General features: G+C 43.0%; 1 protein-coding gene across 3 annotated transcripts in view; it reads right to left on the reverse strand.

The window, feature by feature from the left end:
• Positions 1-22,256, reverse strand: part of ADAMTS9 (ADAM metallopeptidase with thrombospondin type 1 motif 9) — a 175,637-nt gene that overhangs the window by 25,402 nt on the left and 127,979 nt on the right. For all 3 annotated transcript variants that reach the window (XM_003811598.6, XM_063602800.1, XM_003811597.5), the window contains 7 exons: positions 12,854-13,024; positions 8,726-8,920; positions 3,463-3,595; positions 3,151-3,245; positions 2,945-3,039; positions 2,720-2,853; positions 829-920 (listed from right to left, as the gene is read on the reverse strand). In XM_003811598.6, coding sequence (XP_003811646.2) covers positions 829-920; positions 2,720-2,853; positions 2,945-3,039; positions 3,151-3,245; positions 3,463-3,595; positions 8,726-8,920; positions 12,854-13,024 — 915 coding nt within the window. The remainder of the gene's footprint in view (positions 1-828; positions 921-2,719; positions 2,854-2,944; positions 3,040-3,150; positions 3,246-3,462; positions 3,596-8,725; positions 8,921-12,853; positions 13,025-22,256) is intronic.

A 22,256-nucleotide genomic window follows, 5' to 3' on the forward strand; every position in this document is an offset into this window, starting at 1 on the left:
TTTTGAGATCTCCACGTCCAACTTTTATTTATTTTTTAAAAAATTGGTTTCGTGCTTACTCTGAAAATTTTAGGAAACCCGGCAAAGTTAAACATTAAATTAAAAAAAAAAAAAACCTTACCAATGCACCCAACTAATATTTTGAAAAAGTCCTTCCAGACTTTTTCTGTTTATACATTAAAAGAAAATACAGATGGGATCATACTGCATGTAGTGTTTTGCATCTTGTTTTTTCTGTCTAATCCATGTAAAGTGTTTTTCTATATCATGCAATATTCAGATTCATAAAGGCTGACAGTGGTGTGTTGGCACGTGCTTGAACTGGCTTTTGAGAGTCAACTGTCTGCCTTCTTCCTAGCCCTCCATTTAGTGACATAATGTTGACGGCTTGAAATCAATTATAGGGAGAATATTTACACCATGGCAATTGACAAATGTTACAAAGCAGAACCTTTTTTTTTTTTAGAAGTGTCAGTCATTAAATATTTACTAGCACTCCGCTGACTGTACAATATTCATTTTATTAACCACCATAATTTGTTTAACCAAGCCCTCGCTAACCGACATCTAATTTGTTTCTAAGTTGGCGTGTTTTGTTGAATGCAGAAGTTAGGCATGTAGCTATGATCATTTCCTTAGGACCCACTTTCAGGAGCTGAATTACGAGATTAGACTCCAGAGCATTTGAGAGGGTCTTGATACATGTGGCCAAACTGCCCTCTAGAGCAACTGTTCTAATCACACTCCCAGGAACAGATGCAACTGAGGATGTTCCCGGGAAAGGTGGGAGGTGAATCCCTGGCAAGGGGGAAGGCACCAAGGACATACCTGTGGGCACTTGGCAGCGCTGTAGCAATCCCCGGCTGTGGCAAAAGGGACGGGATGTCCTTCGCTTGTCCTTGCAAACTGTAAGTCAGTGGCTGTGGGGTGGAGAAGGGGTTAAAGGCAGGGGAAGGTAAGAGTGGGAGAAAGGCAAGGAAGGAACAGGACATTAACAAGGAGACAGAAGGGAAGAAGAAGAATAAGAGGGAATGGGAGAGAAAGAAGCAATGTGAAGTATTAGTGGGCAAATGGATCCAGATGCTCACTTGCTCTTTCCTCATTATATTTGTGGTTCTGCGAGCTTCACTCCCCGAGCTTCATCAGCCCCGAATGTCTGTCTCCCCACAGTATGGAAGCCAAAAAGGGGGTTTCAAATGACTTTGGAATTGATTCCTACATAAATAAATATGTGAATCACCTCACTTAAATGTAGCGTAATTGGCTGGCTGAGAACCTCCTGTTATCCTGCATCACAGGCTTCAGGCCAGGGGGAAATAAGCCAGGAAGAGAGCATTTCCAGCTACTTAGGAGCGATTCCCTGAGGTTTCCTCTGTCCTCCTGTGGCCTAGGCACTATTATTGCCAAAATGTGGTGCAATTACAACCCCCATCTTGAAATTATTAACGGCAGTTTCTCAAGTTTGGGGCTAGCCTGTAATTTTTTATTTTTTAAAGAGCCAATAAACACAAGGCTAACCCAAAGTGCACATTGTTAACCCCTACTGTAGCTCCTGAGATGAGCTCTGCACATGCAAAGGGAGGAGTTAACCTGAGAATCCTGCAAAAGCTGTCTGCCAGGGAGACTGGAGGCCAGAGGCAGGTTTCATCTTTCTGCCTCGTCTTTCAGGAATGGCCTTAATCTTCCTACAGTTCACTACACTTTGGTGAGAGGGAAATCCCAGTGCTCCATTCTGCAAGGAAAGGGGCCCTTGCCTGCTTCAGCATGTAGAAGAACCCTTGGGTCTTAGCTGGGGTGTTTTCCTAAGTGGAGAAACTGCAGACCCTCTGCCTTTACCCCTCATCATTCTAGCTCAAGGAAATTTAAAGTATCTTGGTACAAATCACGTTTAATCTATCTCAAGAGAAAAGTAATGCAATATTATGGGTATAATGTTAATGAGGAAAAATTAATTATTCATTATTTCTGTTTTTCCTTTATGCAAGGGAACATGTTGAGGTATTTTAGCTGTCTTTAACCACTCCTATGATTAATGTCCCCAACAGAGATGCAATGTTGGCGAGAGTATGAAATCAGCCCACACACAGGCTAGTTTAGAAAAGGTAATTCTGTGTTCCATTTTTCTTCTGCACATTGACGACTGAATAAAATTAGTTTTACATGTGTGTAAGCATGTACACTGTGCTGGCAAAAGCTGGGCTGGGGGTGGTGAATGTTGCCCATGAATTTCTTGGCTTTGGGGTTTTGTATCTGCTGTTTATTCTACCTTGAACACTTCTGCTACCACCTCTGCTTCCCCCACACTGCCCCCTGTGCCTGGCTAACCCTAACTTGACCTTAGGGTCTCTATTTCAATGTCATATTTTCTGGAATGCTGCCCTGACCTCCCACATTTCAATGGTGCTTCTTTCATGCACTTTCATCTACTTCATTCATTCATTCATTCAATTCATTCATCACAAATCGGAGAGAGCACCTGCCTTGTGCGAGCCACTTTCCAGGCACTGGGGAATACAGCAGTGAACAAAAGAGACAAAACTGCCTGCAGGACTATCCTCGCTGCACTGTAAGCTCCCAATGTTCTTCCTCTCCATACTAGCCAATGTGCAATGTGCAATGTGCAATGTGCACCTCCCTGCTAGCCAATGTGCAAGACATGCTTGCTGTCTGAATGGAGAGAAGAACGCACATGTTCCCAAAGGACTCCTCACTAACTTACTGATTATCTGCATGCTGGTCAGGTCTATTCTGATTTTCTGAAAACTGGAAAACCCAGCGGCCGTGTAATCCTTCCGACATTGGCAGTCATCGCGCCGGCTCCCGTTATAGGGACATTCTGTTGGGTTGTGTAACCTAAATTATACAGAGAATGTTCTGGTAAGGATGGGAAAGCATTTCCAGGGATCTCCAGGCCTCTGAGATCTTCTGAGCCTGGCTCTCCTACCTGTGCCCATAAACCTCGGAGAAATTCTCAGAGTCTCCATGCACCAGTGTCACGTACTCTTTGGGGTGGTCAGAGTGCATCCCCGCACAGAATATCTGAAAGACCACAAATAACCCATGAAGAGTGGCTCAGAAATGAGGTAATGAGAGCGGTGATCACTCACTCTAAAAATATTCTTGAAATAATGACTGGTAACTGACATTCACCTTCAGAAGCTTTCCTCTAATCATCAGGAAATATTCACCATCTTCACTGGCACCTTTGAGTCTTTTTACCTCCTTGCAATTCTGGGGTAACTCACCTAGAAAACACCAATCACAAAAAATAGGGTGTGATGGTCCGAGATGTGAATTATCTGCCTATAGAATGAATGACATTGTTCACACTAAAACTTTTTAGCAAAGCGAATGATTTCCTTCAGAAAAAATTGTATATTTCTAAAAAGGGCAGGCAATCAAATGAACAAAGATATCCTGTTCTTCATGCTAAAGAAAGATAACTTCAGTTGGCCAACTTACAGTTATAGACATTACGGCAGGTTTTTCGTTCTTCTGGCTTCAGATCAGTGTGGCATAAGTGGCTGGGTTGGTCCTCATTGGTTAAACATTGCACAGATCTCTGCATCACTCCAACACCACAAGACACTGAGCACTGTAAGATAAATGAGAGTCAGCGGTGTGGCTATGGAACGTGGGAGACATAGGCTTCTGGTGGTGTGGAGCTCAGAGCCCTGATGTCATCATGTACAGGGTGTCACTTCAGACCCTGTGTCGCTGAATAAAAAAAGCTGACATTTACTGAACACTTACTATGGGCCAGTCTCTGTGGTAAGCTTTATAGATTCATGTTCATGCATTTATAAAAACATATATATGTATAAAACACTTATATGTGTGTATAAAATTTGTGTAATTTTACACACACACACACACACACATAATTTTTTCATTTAAGCCTCACAGTACCCCTATGAGATAGTATTACCATTATCTTATTTTTACAGGTGGGAGATTGGGGCTCAAATTTAAGGAATTTGTTCAAGGTCATAGTGGAGCCAGGATTCAAACCCTAACTGCTTCCAACTCGTTATACACTTTTGCCTGATCACTTTTCATTTCTTTCTTTCTTTTTTTTTTTTTTTTTGAGACAGAGTTTTGCTCTTGTTGCCCAGGCCGGAGTGCAATGGCACAATCGCAGCTCACGGCAACCTCCGCCTCCCAGGTTCAAGCGATTCTCCTGCCTCAGACTCCCGAGTAGCTGGGACTACAGGCACGCACCACCTCACCCAACAAATTTTTGTATTTTATAAAAGCAGTGTGTAGAGGGAAATATATAGTACTAAATGCCCACAAGAGAAAGCAGGAAAGATCTAAAATTGACACCCTAACATCACAATTGAAAGAACTAGAGAAGCAAGAGCAAACACATTCAAAAGCTAGCAGAAGGCAAGAAATAACTAAGATCAGAGCAGAACTGAAGGAGATAGAGACACAAAAAACCCTTCAAAAAATCAATGAATCCAGGAGCCAGTTTTTTGAAAAGATCAACAAAATTGATAGACCACTAGCAAGACTAATAAAGAAGAAAAGAGGGAAGAATCAAATAGACACAATAAAAAATGATAAAGGGAATATCACCACCAATCCCACAGAAATACAAACTACCATCAGAGTATACTATAAACACCTCTATGCAAATAAACTAGAAAATCTAGAAGGAATGGATAAATTCCTGGACACATACACCCTCCCAAGATTAAACCAGAAAGAAGTTGAATCCCTGAATAGACCAATAACAGCCTCTGAAATTGAGGCAATAATTAATAGCCTACCAACCAAAAAAAGTCCAGGACCAGACAGATTCACAGCCGAATTCTACCAGAGGTACAAACAAGAGCTGGTACCATTCCTTCTGAAACTATTCCAATCAATAGAAAAAGAGGGAATCCTCCCTAACTCATTTTATGAGGCCAGCATCATCCTGATACCAAAGCCTGGCAGAGACACAACAAAAAAAGAGAATTTTAGACCAATATCCCTGATGAACATTGATGCAAAAATCCTTCATAAAATACTGGCAAACCGAATCCAGCAGCACATCAAAAAGCTTATCCACCATGATCAAGTTGGCTTCATCCCTGGGATGCAAGGCTGGTTCAACATACGCAAATCAATAAACGTAATCCATCATATGAACAGAACCAAACACAAAAACCATATGATTATCTCAATAGATGCAGAAAAGGCCTTCAACAAAATTCAACAGCACTTCATGCTAAAAACTCTCAATAAACTAGGTATTGATGGGACATATCTCAAAATAATAAGAGCTATATATGACAAACCCACAGCCAATATCATACTGAATGGGCAAAAACTGGAAGCATTCCCTTTGAAAACTGGCACAAGACAGGGATGCCCCCTCTCACCACTCCTATTCAACAAAGTGTTGGAAGTTCTGGCCAGGGCAATCAGGCCGGAGAAAGAAATAAAGCGTATTCAATCAGGAAAAGAGGAAGTCCAATTGTCCCTCTTTGCAGATGACATGATTGTATATTTAGAAAACCCCACCGTCTCAGCCCAAAATCTCCTCAAGCTGATAAGCAACTTCAGCAAAGTCTCCGGATACAAATACAATGTGCAAAAATCACAGGCATTCTTATACACCAATAACAGACAAACAGAGAGCCAAATCATGAGTGAACTCCCATTCACAATTGCTTCAAAGAGAATAAAATACCTAGGAATCCAAATTACAAGGGATGTGAAGGACCTCTTCAAGGAGAACTACAAACCACTGCTCAACGAAATAAAAGAGGACACAAACAAATGGAAGAACATTCCATGCTCATGGATAGGAAGAATCAATATCATGAAAATGGCCATACTGCCCAAGGTAATTTATAGATTCAATGCCATCCCCATCAAGCTACCAATGACTTTCTTCACAGAATTGGAAAAAACTACTTTAAAGCTCATATGGAACCAAAAAAGAGCCTGCATTGCCACGACGATCCTAAGCCAAAAGAACAAAGCTGGAGGCATCATGCTACCTGACTTCACACTATACTACAGGCTACAGTAACCAAAACAGCATGCTACTGGTACCAAAATAGAGATATAGACCAATGGAACAGAACAGAGCCCTCAGAAATAATACCACACATCTACAACCACCTGATCTTTGACAAACCTGACAAAAACAAGAAATGGGGAAAGGATTCCCTATTTAATAAATGGTGCTGGGAAAACTGGCTAGCCATATGTAGAAAGCTGAAACTGGATCCCTTCCTTACATCTTATACAAAAATTAATTCAAGATGGATTAAAGACTTAAATGTTAGACCTAAAACCATAAAAACCCTAGAAGAAAACCTAGGCAATACCATTCAGGACATAGGCATGGGCAAGGACTTCATGACGAAAACACCAAAATCAATGGCAACAAAAGCCAAAACAGACAAACAGGATCTAATTAAACTAAAGAGCTTCTGCACAGCAAAAGAAACTACCATCAGAGTGAACAGGCAACCTACAGAATGGGAGAAAATTTTTACAATCTACCCATCTGACAAAGGGCTAATATCCAGAATCTACGAAGAACTTACATAAATTTACAAGAAAAAATCAACCCCATCAACAAGTGGGCAAAGGATATGAACAGACACTTCTCAAAAGAAGACATTTATGCAGCCAAAAGACACATGAAAAAATGCTCCTCATCACTGGCCATCAGAGAAATGCAAATCAAAACCACAATGAGATACCATCTCACACCAGTTAGAATGGCGATTATTAAAAAGTCAGGGAACAACAGGTGCTGGAGAGGATGTGGAGAAATAAGAACACTTTTCCACTGTTGGTGGGACTGTAAACTAGTTCAACCATTGTGGAAGACAGTGTGGCGATTCCTCAAGGATCTAGAACTAGAAATACCATTTGACCCAGCCATCCCATTACTGGGCATATACCCAAAGGATTATAAATCATGCTGCTATAAAGACACATGCACACGTATGTTTATTGTGGCACTATTCACAATAGCAAAGACTTGGAACTAACCCACATGTCCACCAATGATAGACTGCACTAAGAAAATGTGGCACATATACACCATGGAATACTATGCAGCCATAAAAAAGGATGAGTTCATGTCCTTTGTAGGGACATGGATGAAACTGGAAACCATCATTCTCGGCAAACTATTGCAAGGACAGAAAACCAAACACTGCATGTTCTCACTCATAGGTGGGAACTGAACAATGAGAACACTTGGACACAGGGTGGGGAACATCACATACCGGGGCCTGTCATGGAGTTGGGGGCAGGGGGAGGGATAGCATTAGGAGATATACCTAATATAAATGACGAGTTAATAGGTGCAGCACACCAACATGGCACATGTATACATATGTAACATACCTGCACTTTGTATACATGTACCCTAGAACTTAAAGTATAATAATAAAAAAATTATATTTTAAGTAGAGACAGGATTTCACCATGTTGGCCAGGCTGGTCTCGATCTGCTGACCTCATGGTCCGCCGACCTCGGCCTCTCAAAGTGCTGGGATTACAGGTGTGAGCTACCATGCCTGGCTGCCTGATAACTTTTCAAGACTGAGAGCTGCCTGGTCCAGAGCCAGGGGGCTGTGACAGTCTTCCAGGGCAGTCCCAATTTAAAATATTCTGCCTTGTTGTATCCCAGTGCAATGAAGTATTTCTTACATAGAAGCACTAGAACATACAGACTTCTTAACAACATAAGCAACAATAACTACTCCTTCTGTAACTCTCATGAGTATCAGATTTTAAGCTTTTTTTTTTTTTTTTTTTTTTTTTTTTTGAGACGGAGTCTCGCTCTGTCGCCCAGGCTGGAGTGCAGTGGCGCGATCTCGGCTCACTGCAAGCTCCGCCTCCCGGGTTCACGCCATTCTCCTGCCTCAGCCTCCCGAGTAGCTGGGACTACAGGCGCCTGCTACCACGCCCGGCTAATTTTTTGTATTTTTAGTAGAGACGGGGTTTCACTGTGTTAGCCAGGATGGTCTCGATCTCCTGACCTCGTGATCCGCCCGCCTCGGCCTCCCAAAGTGCTGGGATTACAGGCGTGAGCCACCGCGCCCGGCCATTTTAAGCATTTTTTAAAAAAAATTTGCAGTAAAATATATATAAAACATTTGCCATTATAACCTAAGTGCTTTGTATATATAGGCTGAGTATCCCTTATTGGAAGTGCTGGGGACCAGCAGTATTTTGCATTTAAGATTTTTTTTTTTTTCAGATTTGGAATACTTGCAGTATTACTAGTTGGATATTCCTAATCTGAGCATCTGAAACTCAAGATGCTCCAAGGAACATTTCATTATGGTGTCATATCGGCACTAAAAAATGTTTGGATTTTATAGCATTTTGGATTTTGGATTTCTGGATTAGGGATGCTCAATCTCTGTAAACTCATTTCATCTTCACAACTACCAGTTTTGCAGATGAGAAAACTGAGACACAAATGTTATGCAACTTGCCCAAGGTTGTTCACCTGGGAAGTGGCAGAACCAGGGTTCAGATCCAGACTGTCTGGCTTCAGAGCCCATGTTCTAAGCACCAAGCCACTTTGGTAAACAGAAAGAAGTCCCTTTGATCCCTGTTAGCCCATTTCAAGTTGCTAACTCCAGGGTTTCTCCTAGAAGTAGAGTTACTAAGGAGAGCGGGTTAGGCAGGACATGTTTAAGACAGGGTTGAGATCCAAGGGCTTTCAGATTTGAGTGCTCAGTCTTCTACTTACGCTCCCCCAGTTGCCAACTCTCCAGGTGGCCGAGACAGGGCACTCCCTCAGGTAACAGGGGTGAACACTGGGGGGCTGCGTGCCTGGGCAGTTGATGGTGGTTTGGTAGCTGTATTCATAATTCTCCTTCCCGGTGTAAATCTCGCTGCACGAGACAAGCCTTTGTTTGTAGCCTTTTCCACAGGTCACTGAGCACTGCAAAGACAGGGATTGAGAGGAGAGGTTCGAGCAGTTCCTGGGGGCAGCCCACAATAGGCCCCTGACCTCCACACCAAGCACTGACCGTGTGACTATGCTGCAGAAAGCTCCCACTTCATTAGCTTATTTATTCATTTCAAGTGGCAGGCCCTGAGCGCACAGGAGACAGGCAACCCTACAGGGTGCCTCTGGGATCTGGTGCTTCCACTGGCATCTTCTCAGCCCCCACTGCAGGTGGGGTTGCCTCAAGCCCCTTCTGGAGGTTTCGAAGGGAGGAGGAGGGGGAGGTGCTCCAGCTGTCATTCATTCAGTTTGCATCTTCAGCCCAACTGCACAGGTTGGCAAACTGCTCTTTTCTAAAGCTATGATGACCACCAAATTGGGAAGGGAAGAGGAGACAGCAGCTGACCCGTGAGTTGGCATTTTGAGTGTGAAATCCAAGCACTGAGCCAACGGGGACTCTGGGACTGTTTTCCTTCCCTCCGTGGTGCTGTTGGCTTTCCTACCTGCCCTCCATTTAATTTCTTTCTCCTATCTCTCTCCCTGGCTATAGATTTTTTTTTTTTTTTGAGACTGCGTCTCACTCTGTTGTCCAGGCTGGAGTGCAGTGACATGATCTCCGCTCAATGAAACCTCCGTCTCCCAGGTTCAAGTGATTCTCATGCCTCAGCCTCCCAAGTAGTTGGGATTACAGGTGTGTGCCACCACACCCAGCTAGGCTATAGATGTTGACTGGCATGTTACCTTTCTGCTTTTCTACCTCTTGCTCTATATCACGCCCTCATCTGTACTCTTTTATCCTAAGTCTATGGCATTTAAACATACTCTACCAATACAGAAATGCAGAAGAAATACACATCGCTATAGTGTCCCAACTTTCAACCTCCTTAGCTAAGTTTTTTTTTTATCATTTTCTATATAAAAAATAAAACTGAGTTACAATTAATTTAGTTTTGATGATATTTTTAGGCAACAGCATCAAATAACTGGTCATCTTTTGTAAATGTGCTTGATAAACTTGGGGTAGAGTGCAGGTATTCTCTAGACTTACGGTTCTTGGGTGAGGGTGGGATAAATACCCCAAAACAGTATGCCACATGTGGTGTGTTATGCTTTTTCTGGGGTGAGGGACCACAGCTTTCATCAATTCTCAAGGGCAGTTAGAAGCCACAGTGTCTGCTCTGCCCTAATGTCTCCTGCTGCTTTTAGTCACATAGTTTTCTTCTCCTGCAACTTTTCCAGGGAAAAGGCTCTCTTTGAAGAAATCCCAGAGGCAGGAGAGAACAAGTCCAGCTAGAGGCACGCAGAGCATCCCTAGGCCTTCCCTTCCAGTTGGCTCGAGACATAGAAATGCTCTGTGTACATTTCTTCCTTCTTTGGCTGCTGCTGTTCAAATGTTAGAAGGCCAAGTTGACGCCAGGCCAGGAAAGTGTAAGGCCAGCCCGGGGTGTTTCATGCAGATGGCTAACAAACTCTGTCCAAGCTGTGGGTAATCTTAGTGTCTGACCCAGTGTTGCATGCATTGACATCAGTCCATACTAACTTAAACAAAGTTGTGCGTTTGAGAGGGGCAAGGAATGAGACTCTTGACCCCTACAAACCAGCAGCAAAAGTAGTCCCCTGGCTATTTATGTGGGGGGGGGGCCCAGTGGGAGACAGGCATTTGCTGATGGAACTGAGCCCCAAATATGGTCAGGCTAAATGCAGAGGTCTCCACATCTCTATAAAGAAGCTGGCAAGAACAGATGCTCTCAGCTAGCTGATATCAGCATTGTGAAAATGTTGACTGCTGCTGGTTTCCTCAAAACATTTCAGAGAGAAACTCATACTGTAGACTCTGCATGCCTTGGTGTATATGCTTGGTTCCACATGAGCACGTATTACTTTTCTAAACTGAAAATAACAGCAAAGCAAAACAATAAGACTGTGGGCTCCCTGCATGAGCTGTACACTTCAGGCCCTGCTAGAAAATGCATGTGTCAATCAGGACTGACAGAGCTCTTCTTTGCCAGTCTAGCTCGGGCCTCCGCCAATTCAGGTGGAGTAGAGCTCAGAGAAAAACACACAAAGAAGCCTCCAGGTAATAGAGGTCCCAGAGAGAAGGCATGTCTTCTTTTCTAGAGAGGATGCTGGTGCCAGTCCCTTTCGGCCCCTCTCCCCTCATTGCAGGTTTCCTTCCCTGTGGTCCCTGTATCTGTGCTAAATACTGTTTCCAACCCTGTAGTTGTTGCCCATAAATTTGCAGACTTTTCAATTCATGATACACCTGCAAATTTACAGAAATGTGGAAGGCTTCCTTTTTTCTTTTCAATCTTCTCCCTGTTTCATCTTTTGGGGGTTATGGTTATATTAAAGCTATAGGAGTAATATGACTCAAGTCCCATAATAAAAGTGCTACACAAGAGGTAAGCTAAGATGAAGATGTCAATCTTGGCCAGGTGAAAGGTGAGATCCCCCTGCGTTGGGATCTGGATGGGTTGGAACCTATGCCTCAAACCCAATATCAAGAACTATTCTGAACACTCATTTGGATTCCACATGTTCCTGGCTGGCCAAGAGCAAATCAATGTCGTAAAGATCAGAACCATGTCTCCTCTTCACTCTCTAAGGGCATACGGTACTACTCAGGGCATACCGAGAAGATGCAGGGTTGGGGTCGAGCAGGGTTTCCCAGCCTCAGCACCACTGACATTTGGGCCAGATAATTCTGTATTGTGAGGGCTGCCCTGCGCACTGTAGGATGCTTAGCCCCATCCCTGGCCTCCACCTTCCAACCCTGGCCAGTAGGGTCCCCTTTCCCCAGCTGTCACAACCAAACTGTCTCTAGACACTGCCAAATGTCCCCTCGAAGGACAAAATTCACAGGAATAAAGGATAGGGCGAGATAATTAGAAAAGACTTTGGGATCAGCTTTAGTGCAGGAAGCAATTCAACACCCAACACACACATCATCTAAATGCAAATATTCATCTCATTAACATGTGAAATTGCTGCCTGTCAAACTTCGAAGAGACCCAGTGGCAGCAATCATATTACCTAACAATTTTCAGTACCTTTACTGTGAGTCCAGATGCCTCCCTTTTGAATCTCTAAATGCTTTTGGGCAAATGACAACTGGTTTGACTGCTACAGATCTCTCATACAGATATGAACATATTACGATGTTTGAAAATAATATAATCATGCTATGATTACTACTGGTTTATTACCATTAAAAAGGGTCTAGATAAGCATTGTGCACAGGAAGATATATGAAAAAATGGTACTTGGGATACTTCGGATATTATAGAAAATTATTTTCTTCCTCTGAAGCTGTTTGTTAAACAGGCACAACACATCTGGTTCATGAAAGGGGTTTGTTTGCCCCTTACAATGTTTTAAAACCAAAAATTTCAGCCCCCATTTTCAAGTTAGGAAATCTCACATACTAGTCCAGATTTTTAGCCTCTCTTGAAAAATCAGGTCTGGTAACGCTAGACCACATTTCTGCATGGCCACAGCTGGAGTGAAAGAGATTCTGCTCCCTTCACACAGCATGTGCTAGTTTGTCACAGTTGCCATCTCTCCTTGTTGTATCCCTGGCACTACAATATTTTCTTATACTTAACTGTCTTCAGGCACCTCACAGCATCCTATGAGTTTGCAGCCCCTGTAATAATTTCTTCTTTATGCCAATAGGACATCAAGGTGAATCACAGAATGTAGACCTGAAGGGACTTAGAGACCATCTCATACATCTCTCCCACTTTGCATACAAGGAATTCTAGCTTGGGAAAGCTGAGGACTTGTCAGAAAACACACAGTTCACAGTGGCAAATCGGGCGGGTAGCCTCAAGTCTCCCACATTCCTGCACTCATCCCTCCACTCATCCCTCTGCCACTCTCAGGCCATGGCTGAGCTGACGATGGTTACAGTTCCCAGGACGGTACCTCTGACCATTCTCCTGTGATCCAGACATACTCGCAGGGTTGCAAACTACAGCTTTCACGGTCCGCTGGCCGCTTGCTCAAGTCACAGCGTGCACCATGCACCTCGTTTTTGTTGTCATCCACACACACCACCTTGCGGTACCTGGAGCCTTCGCCGCAGGTCTTGGTGCACTGTTAAAGACAAGCAAAAGAGAACAATAAATCATAGTTCCTTATATCCTATGACTGTAATTATGTGTTTACCTGTCTACATAGCCTTTAAGATCATAAGAGCCCTGAGGGCAGGGATTGCCAGAGAACTTCTCGTTTTTTTGTTTTTTTGGTTTTTTTTTTTTTTTTTGAGATGGAGTCTTGCTCTGTCGCCCAGGCTGGAGTGCAGTGGCACGATCTTGGCTCACTGCAAGCTCCGCCTCCCGCCGTTTTGCTGCCTCAGCCTCCCGAGTAGCTGGGACTACAGGCGCCCACCACCACGCCAGGCTAATTTTTTGTATTTTTAGTAGAGACAGGGTTTCACTGTATTAGCCAGGATGATCTCAATCTCCTGACCTCGTGATCTTCCCACCTCGGCCTCCCAAAGTGCTGGGATTATAGGCGTGAGCCACCACTCCCGGCCGAGAACTCCTCATTTTACCCCAGTTACCTAACAACTCTGTTCCTGGCATTCACCACCCAGCTGTCTAAAGGAAGGAAGGAAAGTATAAATGAGTCAATCTCAGTTTAGAAAGGACCTTAAATCCTATTTACTTCAAACACCTACTCACAAGTGACTTGATTTTAACACTTATGGCCAAATGTTTACCAAACTGGTGTCTAAATACCTCCAGGATCAGGGACATCAGTACCTTCCCAGGTAGCCATCTCATTTCATAACATGGAACCAAACAAATCTCTTTGTATGTTCCAGGCCCTTGTCCTAGTTTTCTATTCCAGGGAAGCATAAAGGAAAGTTTCAGCTCTCACAAGTAATCTCCTCCAGCTATTTGAAGAGGGCTTTCCTTTAGCTCCAGGTGCCTTTTCTTCTCCAGGGGAACTGCTCTCATCCCACATCATTCTGCAAATATTCACTAAGTTCCTACTAGGTGTCAGGCCCTGTGACGGGTCCTGGGTGAACAAGAGTGCACACAAATGGCACATTCTCTGTTTTCAGAGAGGAGCTTATATGTTAGTAGCAAAGGCAGACAACAAAGAAGATAGCTAGGTAGTGAGATTTAACAATTACTGTAATTCCGTTTTCCAGATGAAGAAAATGGGACTTTGAGAGCCTAAGTTACTTGCCCCAGGTCACACATCTCTTTGTGAGGTAGACGGGACAGCTATGTTTATTCCCATAAGCCAAGGGATGATTACAGAGCAAGTGGTATGTTTCATTCTAGGATAATCTCTATGTCCACAGATTCTTATTTGTTTTGCTTTAACCAACACCAAACCCCACCCCTCAAGTTTATCCTTAGTGCCCTGTGTTGCTAAAGGTCACTGAAAGCCTATTGTATCTAAAGCCTCTGTGTCATCCAACATTTCAAGACTCATTGGGAAGCCCCAGTGAGCTAACTGAAACCTGTACCAAGGACTGCTGCAGTTTCTTAATTTAGGCCAGGGATTGAATACCCTGTTGGCAACGGGCTTATCTAACAACTGTGATTTTTGTTGTGTGGTCAGAATGTTGTCTTTTCTTTTCTTTCCTTTTTTTTTTTTTTTTTTGGAGACAAAGTCTCCCTCTGTTGCTCACGTTGGAGTGCAGTGATGTGATCACAGTTTGCTATAGCCTCGACTTCCCTCCTACATTTTAGTCCCAAGTAGCTGGGACTACAGGCATGAGCCACCATGCTCAGCTTATTTTTAAATTTTTTGTAGAGATGAGTCTCACTACGTTGCCCAGTTTGGTCTTGAACTCCTGGGTTTAAGGGATCCTCCTGCCTTGGCCTCCCAAAGTTCTGGGATTACAGGCGTCAGACATCATGCCCAGCTAGCACACTGTCTTTTAAAATGTCCAATTTTAGTCTCTTTACGGAGAACTACAGACCCCACCTCTCCTTTTCATCTAATGGGCAGCCTTTCCTTTTATCCCTGCCTTGCCTCAAAGGCATTTATGTTTGGAACTCAGCTTCACTCAGAAATGTCTTCTATGATATGCCCTATGTCTTTTTTTTTTTGGTGATAAAATACACAAAATATAAAATTCACCATTTTAACTATCACAAGTATACAATTCAGTGGCCTTTAGTACATTTGCAATATTATGCAACCATCACCCCATCTAGTTCCAGAATATTTCATCACTGCAAAAGGAAGCCTTGTACCCGTTCAGCAGTCCCTCCCCATTCCTTCCTTCCTGTAGCCCCTAGCAACCACCAATCAGCTTTTTGTCTCTGCAGATTTGCCTATTCTGGGTATTTCACATATATGGAATCATCCAATATGTGGCCTTTATTACCTGACTTCTCTCCCTTAATGTTTTCGAGGTTCTTCCATATTGCAGCATGTATCAATATTTCATTCCTTTTTAAGGCTGAATAAGATTCTATTGTATGGATATACCACATTTTGTTTATCCATTCCTCAGTTGATGGACATATGGGTTGTTTCTCATTTGGCTATTGTAAATAGTGCTGCTATGAACATTCATGTACAAATTTAAACACCTATTTTCCATTCTTTTGGGTATATATACCTCGGAGTGGAATTGCTGGGTCATATAGTATGCCCCGTGTCTTTCGTGAGCTACCCTGTTCCTTTAGGAAGGAGAAGGGATATGCTGACATTTCCTGGTAGCCCCTTGTCACTTGCAAACTAAACTTAAAATTTCTGCTGCTTGGGAGTAAACCTCAATATCTAGAATATGGAGTCAGTCCTCATTTTTCTGGAGCATAAACATAACTTGAAACCACTGTGAGGTGAGCATGGAGGAGCAGAATCATTTCAAATTAGTGCAGGAGGCCGGCTGAGCCCAGTTCCCTAGCTCATCCCTAGCTCAGTGGTTTTGGGGTTCTCTATTCCCCTAGAAAAAAAGTGTTTTTTTATCATTAAAAAGGTGAGATAGAGGGCCACTGAATGTTAAAAAAGAAAAGAAAAGAAAAATTTAATCTGTGATGTGTAGATATATGCAAATACTTAACCACCCATAGAAAAAGTAATTCCTTAGAAAATTAGGACTTAGGTGACTCTGAGAAGATCCTAATTATTGCGCAGCTAAACCTGGACTAAACCTTCCAGTATCCTCTCTTGTTTTCACTAATCCACAAGGCTTTAATCTGCATCAATAAGTAACAGTTCAGAGCAGAAATACAATGAATCCTAAATACTTTATGCTTGTTAAGCGTTTCTCTCTCAGTCTTAAAGAATGGTTAACTACTATAAAAACTATTTTGCCAGCGGTGGAAAAGGGAGCTGGAAAAATTTACCTTGAATATAACTTTTACAAAATTAAAAATTAAACTAAGTAAATAAGTGACTTGCCCAGTGTTTCCTAATTAGTCAACAGCAGCTCTGAAAATCACATGGCAAGGGTTTTCTCCTGGAATCTTAAATCCTAACTAGGGTATGGGGGCTGGGTAATCAGAAAACAAATCCAGCCCATGCTATCACGTTTTATCAACTTTTTGTAATATGGCTTCCCCCTCAACCCTCTACGATTTATGACTCTTTCCCCTGTCCTGGAATATGATCTAGAATGTTCTGAAAAACAGTTGGAAAGTTCAATTAGCCTCATTTTAATTTCCAAAAGGTTTTCTCTAATTTCAGTAGGCTTTTAGAAAAATCTCTAACACAAGTAACACCACCAGCCTCCTTGCATTTCATCACACACTATAATTCAGAAAGAAAATAATCACAGTGCTGGACTAAATCGGGCAGCTCGCCCATTGTTCTGCAAGCTACATGTGCCTTTAAATATGCTGAAATTAACAGGGGGAAAAGAACTTTTCCAAATTTGAGGGTGAGGAAGACCTAAAGTAAACCCTGAAGGTGGTATTTTATTCAGCCAGGTAGGTTGGCCACAGAGTGATGGTCTGAAAAGGATCATTTAATGCAATGGGTAGAAATTTTCTTTGCTTAAAGATTATAATCAAGTTGCTTTACACTTTCAAATATATCTTTTGGTGCAATTCCCTAACCATGGGGGGAAGAAAACCACTTGATAGTCACAGGCTCTACCTTTTAAGGTTGTTGATTTTCTCCATGGATGAAAGACCTTGTCTTCTCTAGTGCTGGGTTACCATTGTTGCACAGTGTATGGATGGCAACTCACAGAACCACAGGGTTCATGGGTTTTTATGTCATGAGAAGCAGCAATGACAAATCGGTTTATCTAGTGTTGCTTTAAATGGCAACAACAAAAAAAGCAGTCCTTACTTTAAAGCTCATTTTAAAGTCAGGTATACAGAATTTAGACATTTTTGCTCCCAAATAGTATATATTTGTTAGGAGGTGCGGTGGGGAGAAGGAGGCAGAAATAATACTATGGAGACACTTTGTAACTTTAAAGTCATTCATTCATTCAATCAGTATTTTACAATGAGCCAAGGTCTATGCTGGGGCCCCGGGAGGCAGCCCTCATGGCTTCCTACCCTGCCTCTCTCCCTGTTAGGACACCCAGGGTGGCAGCTATTCCCAGCTTGGGTTCTCATGTGTTAGCTCAGCTGGCTAACTGGTGACCCCTGGGGTTTAACACCTAGGGCTACCTGTGCAGTTGTGTAAGCAGTTGTGTTTGTAACAGAGCGTGTAATTGAGTAAGAAGCCACCAGGGAGAGAAGAGGAAACACAACGGGGCAATTCCCATGATGCTGCAAAGGCGGGCCCAGGTAGCAGCAGATGAGCAGGAGAATGATGGAGGACATCAGTTCACCAGGCAAGGAGGGGAAGAGGACATTCTTAGGAGGGGCTCAGCATGCATGGTGGCTGGAGGTGAGAAATGGCATGGGTGGAGAAGCGGGGGAGCAGAATGACCACAGCATTTTGGGGTTTTCAGAGCAGATTATTTGTGGTTTGGGATTTTTAGAGCATCCCTAATGCCTAATGCCTGGAACTTCACAAGGGATTGATAAACGCTGGTTGAATAAATTAATAAAATGAGCAATAAAGAGTTCGTATCTGGCTCTGTGCGCACATCAAAACCTGGTCATTCCCTACTGTTAACTTCAGGAAAATCTTTTAAATCAACTGACCAAGGACCTGCTGCTCATTTCTAAATTTTCTGTGTTAAGGAGATGCACTTGGAAATCATTCTACAGCTGATCTTAATAAAAGCCCTCAGACTCCAAGTATGTATCAGAGTGGCCCAAGTCCCCATACCGCACCAAACAGCAGCGAGGTGAGCAGTTCTGCAACAGTCAGAGATATCTGAGCACAGCTTGTCCATGGCATTGTGAGAAGAAAATAAAACAGCTGTTCTTACAGGAAAAACAGAGTTTGACTGTGCTTTTATTTTTTTATTTTTAATGTTTTTGAGACAGGGTCTTGCTCTGTTGCCCAGGCCGTAGTGCAGTGGCCTGATGATAGCTCACTGCAGCATTGACCTCCTGAGCTTAAGCAATCCTCTCACCTCAGCCTCCCAGGTAGCTGGAACTACAGGTCCATGCCACCATACTCGGCTAATTTTTTCTATCTTTTGTAGAGATGGAGTCTCACTATGTTGCCTAGGCTGGTCTCAAACTCTGGGGCTCAATGATCCTCCCTCCTTGGCCTCCCAAAGTGCTGGGATTATAGGCGTGAGCCACTGTGTCCAGCCTGCTTGACTGTTCTAAAAGTCATTTTAGAATGCCTTTATTCTGTAGAGTGAAAGATGAAGGTCCATCAATTAGCAGGCACTGTTCTATGTTATTTTCCTTCCTTCCTTCCTTCCTCCCTCCCTCCCTTTCTTCCTTCCTCCTTCCTTCCTTTTTTGCTTCCATCTTTCCCTCCTTCCTTTCTCCCTCCTTTCCTTTCTTCTTTCCTTCCACCCATCCATTATTTTGTTCCTTCATTCATTCACAGATTCATTCATTTAACAGGTATCTTTGATGTTGTAGGTACCATGTTAAATGATAGAGAAGATTCTGGTGAACAAGCTTCCTGACCTTAAATAACTGATAACATAGATGAAAAAAACAGGCAATGAGAATTCCAGGTGCTAACTGCCAGAGTACAGTAATTTGAGAGTGTTGTGAGAGCTGAGTGGAGGAGCATCTGACCCAGATTTAGTGGGGTGGTGTGATTGGCAAAGGCTTCTGAGAGGAAGTGACATCTAGGCTGAGGCCTGAAGGATAAGAAAGGGTGACTGAGGTGAAGGTCAGAGCAAGGCGGTCTTATGATGAAGAGGTACTACAAGAGAAGAGTGTATTCCAGGTAAAGGGGGAAAAGAACACATGCAGGACCTGTGAGATCTGTTCCTCAATGCTGCAGATGCATAGCCCCATACGATCACAATTCAAATGTGACCAGAAGGACCTCTGCTGCTCTAAGTGAATTTATATGTCAGATTGTGATACTATTAACAAGTAAATCCTTTGTGATAATAATTCTCAAAAGAATTAAAAAGTCTTTTTTAACTTTTTTCTTCCAAATAGCCTCATGAGCATTATAATTCTAAAGTGGGTAAAACTGACCACTGCGAGGACAAATTACTCACCTGAAGCTGGCGGGTGATATTAGAAGCCCAACATTATAAGGTGCAGGCTGAGCCAAACTGCTGTCATCACCGGAAGCCTCCATCGGAAGGCCACCGTACTAAAAAGAAGTCTACTTTGGGATGGCCTAAAATGTGCTAGTCACCATGTCGAATCATGTCATCTCACCAAATCCTCACTGTGACCCTTGAGCAAAGTCTGCCATAGAATTCCCATTTGGCAGATGAGCTAAGTGAAGTCTAGAAATTCAGAGTCAACTTTTCAGAGCCACACACTGAATAGAATTTTGCCTACAACATGTTGTTTCTAGGGTGTAAACAAAATGAGATGTGGATGTGTGGATAGAGCACTTTTCTCTTGTCCCATTATTCTGCCCTATATCTGAAAGTCTGGGCTCTACTCTCATGGTATCAAGAAGGCACCCCGATGCCCTTTTCCCCTGAACAACCAATGGGCCTCACAATAAACAGGAAGTCCACTGAGGGGCTCCAACATCATCAAGACTTGCCTGGTGACATGGCTTAAAGTCTGATAGCTAACTAGATCAAGAATCTCCTTTTTAGAAGGGGTAGGTGTTACAACCCAGTAAAGGGAATACACTTTGATAGCAACTCTCCAGTAAGAGGCTTGGCAAATCATTGAGAGGAAAATAAAATAATTCACTTTAGGTGTATTTGGCATCGGATTAGTGAAGATAATGATTCAGAGTGTAAGTGCCAGAGTTCAAGCTTCTGGGCTTCAAATTCCAGCCATATTATTTACTAAATGCATGATCATTGATAAATTAACCTACCTGAGCCCCAAGTTGCCCCTATTAAATGAGGATAAAAATATAAATACTACATCAGAGAGTTATGGAAAGGGCTAAATGAAGTATTTCATGTGAAAATACTCAACATAGTGCCTAGTTTGTAGCTTAGTAAACAATAAGCTTTATTATTTTTATTATCTTCAGTATTAGGGCCATTGTACTATACAACTCTAGGGGATGCTCCTCACATTGTATAAAAATGGCATCCCTCAAAGTTGTGCAGTATACAACCTGTGTGGCTGTACAGAACATCCCTGATGACCATGGCCATGGTGAGGGTGCAGAAACTGTGCTTCTCTAGGCAGATGCCTGGATTATTTCTCAAAAAGAGGATGGTGCCATATCCTATGGACCTAGCATGAAATACACCTTGCCAACAAACTGGTGGGTTTTAATAGTCCACATAGGGGACTATTAAAAGGGGAAGCAAAAGGCAAAGTGCATACTCAAGCAAACAAGAGTTCTGAGGTGGTGGCCAGGGACTGCTAAGAAAGAAGGGGTATCCTGTAATGGGGGGCTCCCGCACATCCCATTCAGTGGGCTGAGAGGCTGCCCTGTGCTGTGGCACACTCTCTGACCTCAGGTCAAGACGTCACTAGGTGTGGGAGAAAAGTGGAAACATGTGCCTGCATCAGTGCATATCAGGTAAAACGGTGGCTGAAAGAATGGATGTGAGAGGAGGTGGCAGCAAGATCGGAGGTGAGGGCTGTGATTTAGGGGAGCCTGAAGGGTTCTGTCTTATCAAGTGACCACCCAATTTACTGTTGAACAAGGGCGCTTTTGATCATAAAAGTAGGAAGAATTAATAATTACATGAGGACTACCCCAGGCAAACAGGAGGCGTGGCCACCCTTTTCCTGATTTGATCAATTAAGGTAATTGCCCAGTTACTGTCGTCTTTCACGCTCAGTCTTGCTGCTTTAGGGACATTCTGAGCAGGCTGTCAGCAGGCCTTGCATGTATAGGAAACATGAAGACTTTTGGTGGGGCTTCTCCCCACCTCCAGCTGCCCTGGGCCTCACTCTGCCAATGAGAGGCCTCCTGTAGAATACCATAGGAATATCAAAGGAGATACTCCTATGATATTCCATCCACTTTCACCACCCCAGTATTCCTTCCTTAGACTCTCCACTTTGGGTGAAGGCAGATGAGAAAGCGTGTTCCCAGGAGGGTGACTATTAGACTCTGCTTTTCCTGTTACTCACAGAGTCTTTTCTCTTTGTGAGAATGGCAACCCTCTAGTAAGCTTCTTAAATAGAGGCCCAGGCCAGGCTATCTCCTGAAGCCATCTATTCTTCTACAGAGTTTAACAGCAATATTTGAGTAAGGTTTAAAAAAGATCCATCTGCACGACACATGCAAAGAAGTAAATTTTAGGCATATTTTGCATGATCAGAGAAGAGGAATTTCCTCAGTGCATATGTGGCAAGGTTTTTCCATTCTTTGGGATGCAAAAGGAATTGTAAACAGAGTGTGCATTTTCGTGATTGGCTCTAGCATTTTCAAAAGCTGGCTAAAGCACAAGCAGTCAGCTTAGATTCATTTCTGAACACTCTCTTACTTTCTGCTCCTCGGAGCAGGGTTGAGTTTAGCATGACACAAAGAGGGAGATGGAGAGAGCAGGCCACGGTAGGTCTGAAAAAAAGAGAATCAAGAGGTCACACTGAGGGGGAGAGAGAGAGAGATGAGGGAGTCTCCTCTTCCTTCTATATCTGACGTTGCCAATCCCCAAACCATAATAGATAACACTATTATCTCCAGTTTTCTCAGAACAACTCTGCAAAGTTATTTTATCCCCATTCTACAAATGGATAATCCAAGGCTCAGAGAAATCAAGAATCCTTGTTCTAAGTCCCTTGGCTAATGTGTGGCAGTGCTAGGATATGAACCAAGTCTGTAGAATTTTATAGTCTCTAGGGTTCCAAATAACTCCTGAGGCTCAAGAGCTGTTGATCTGAAATGTAACTGCTTTAGGCATTCCTCCCTGCCACTG

Source organism: Pan paniscus, chromosome 2 (genome assembly GCF_029289425.2).
Source record: "Pan paniscus chromosome 2, NHGRI_mPanPan1-v2.0_pri, whole genome shotgun sequence".
Taxonomy (NCBI): domain Eukaryota; kingdom Metazoa; phylum Chordata; class Mammalia; order Primates; family Hominidae; genus Pan; species Pan paniscus.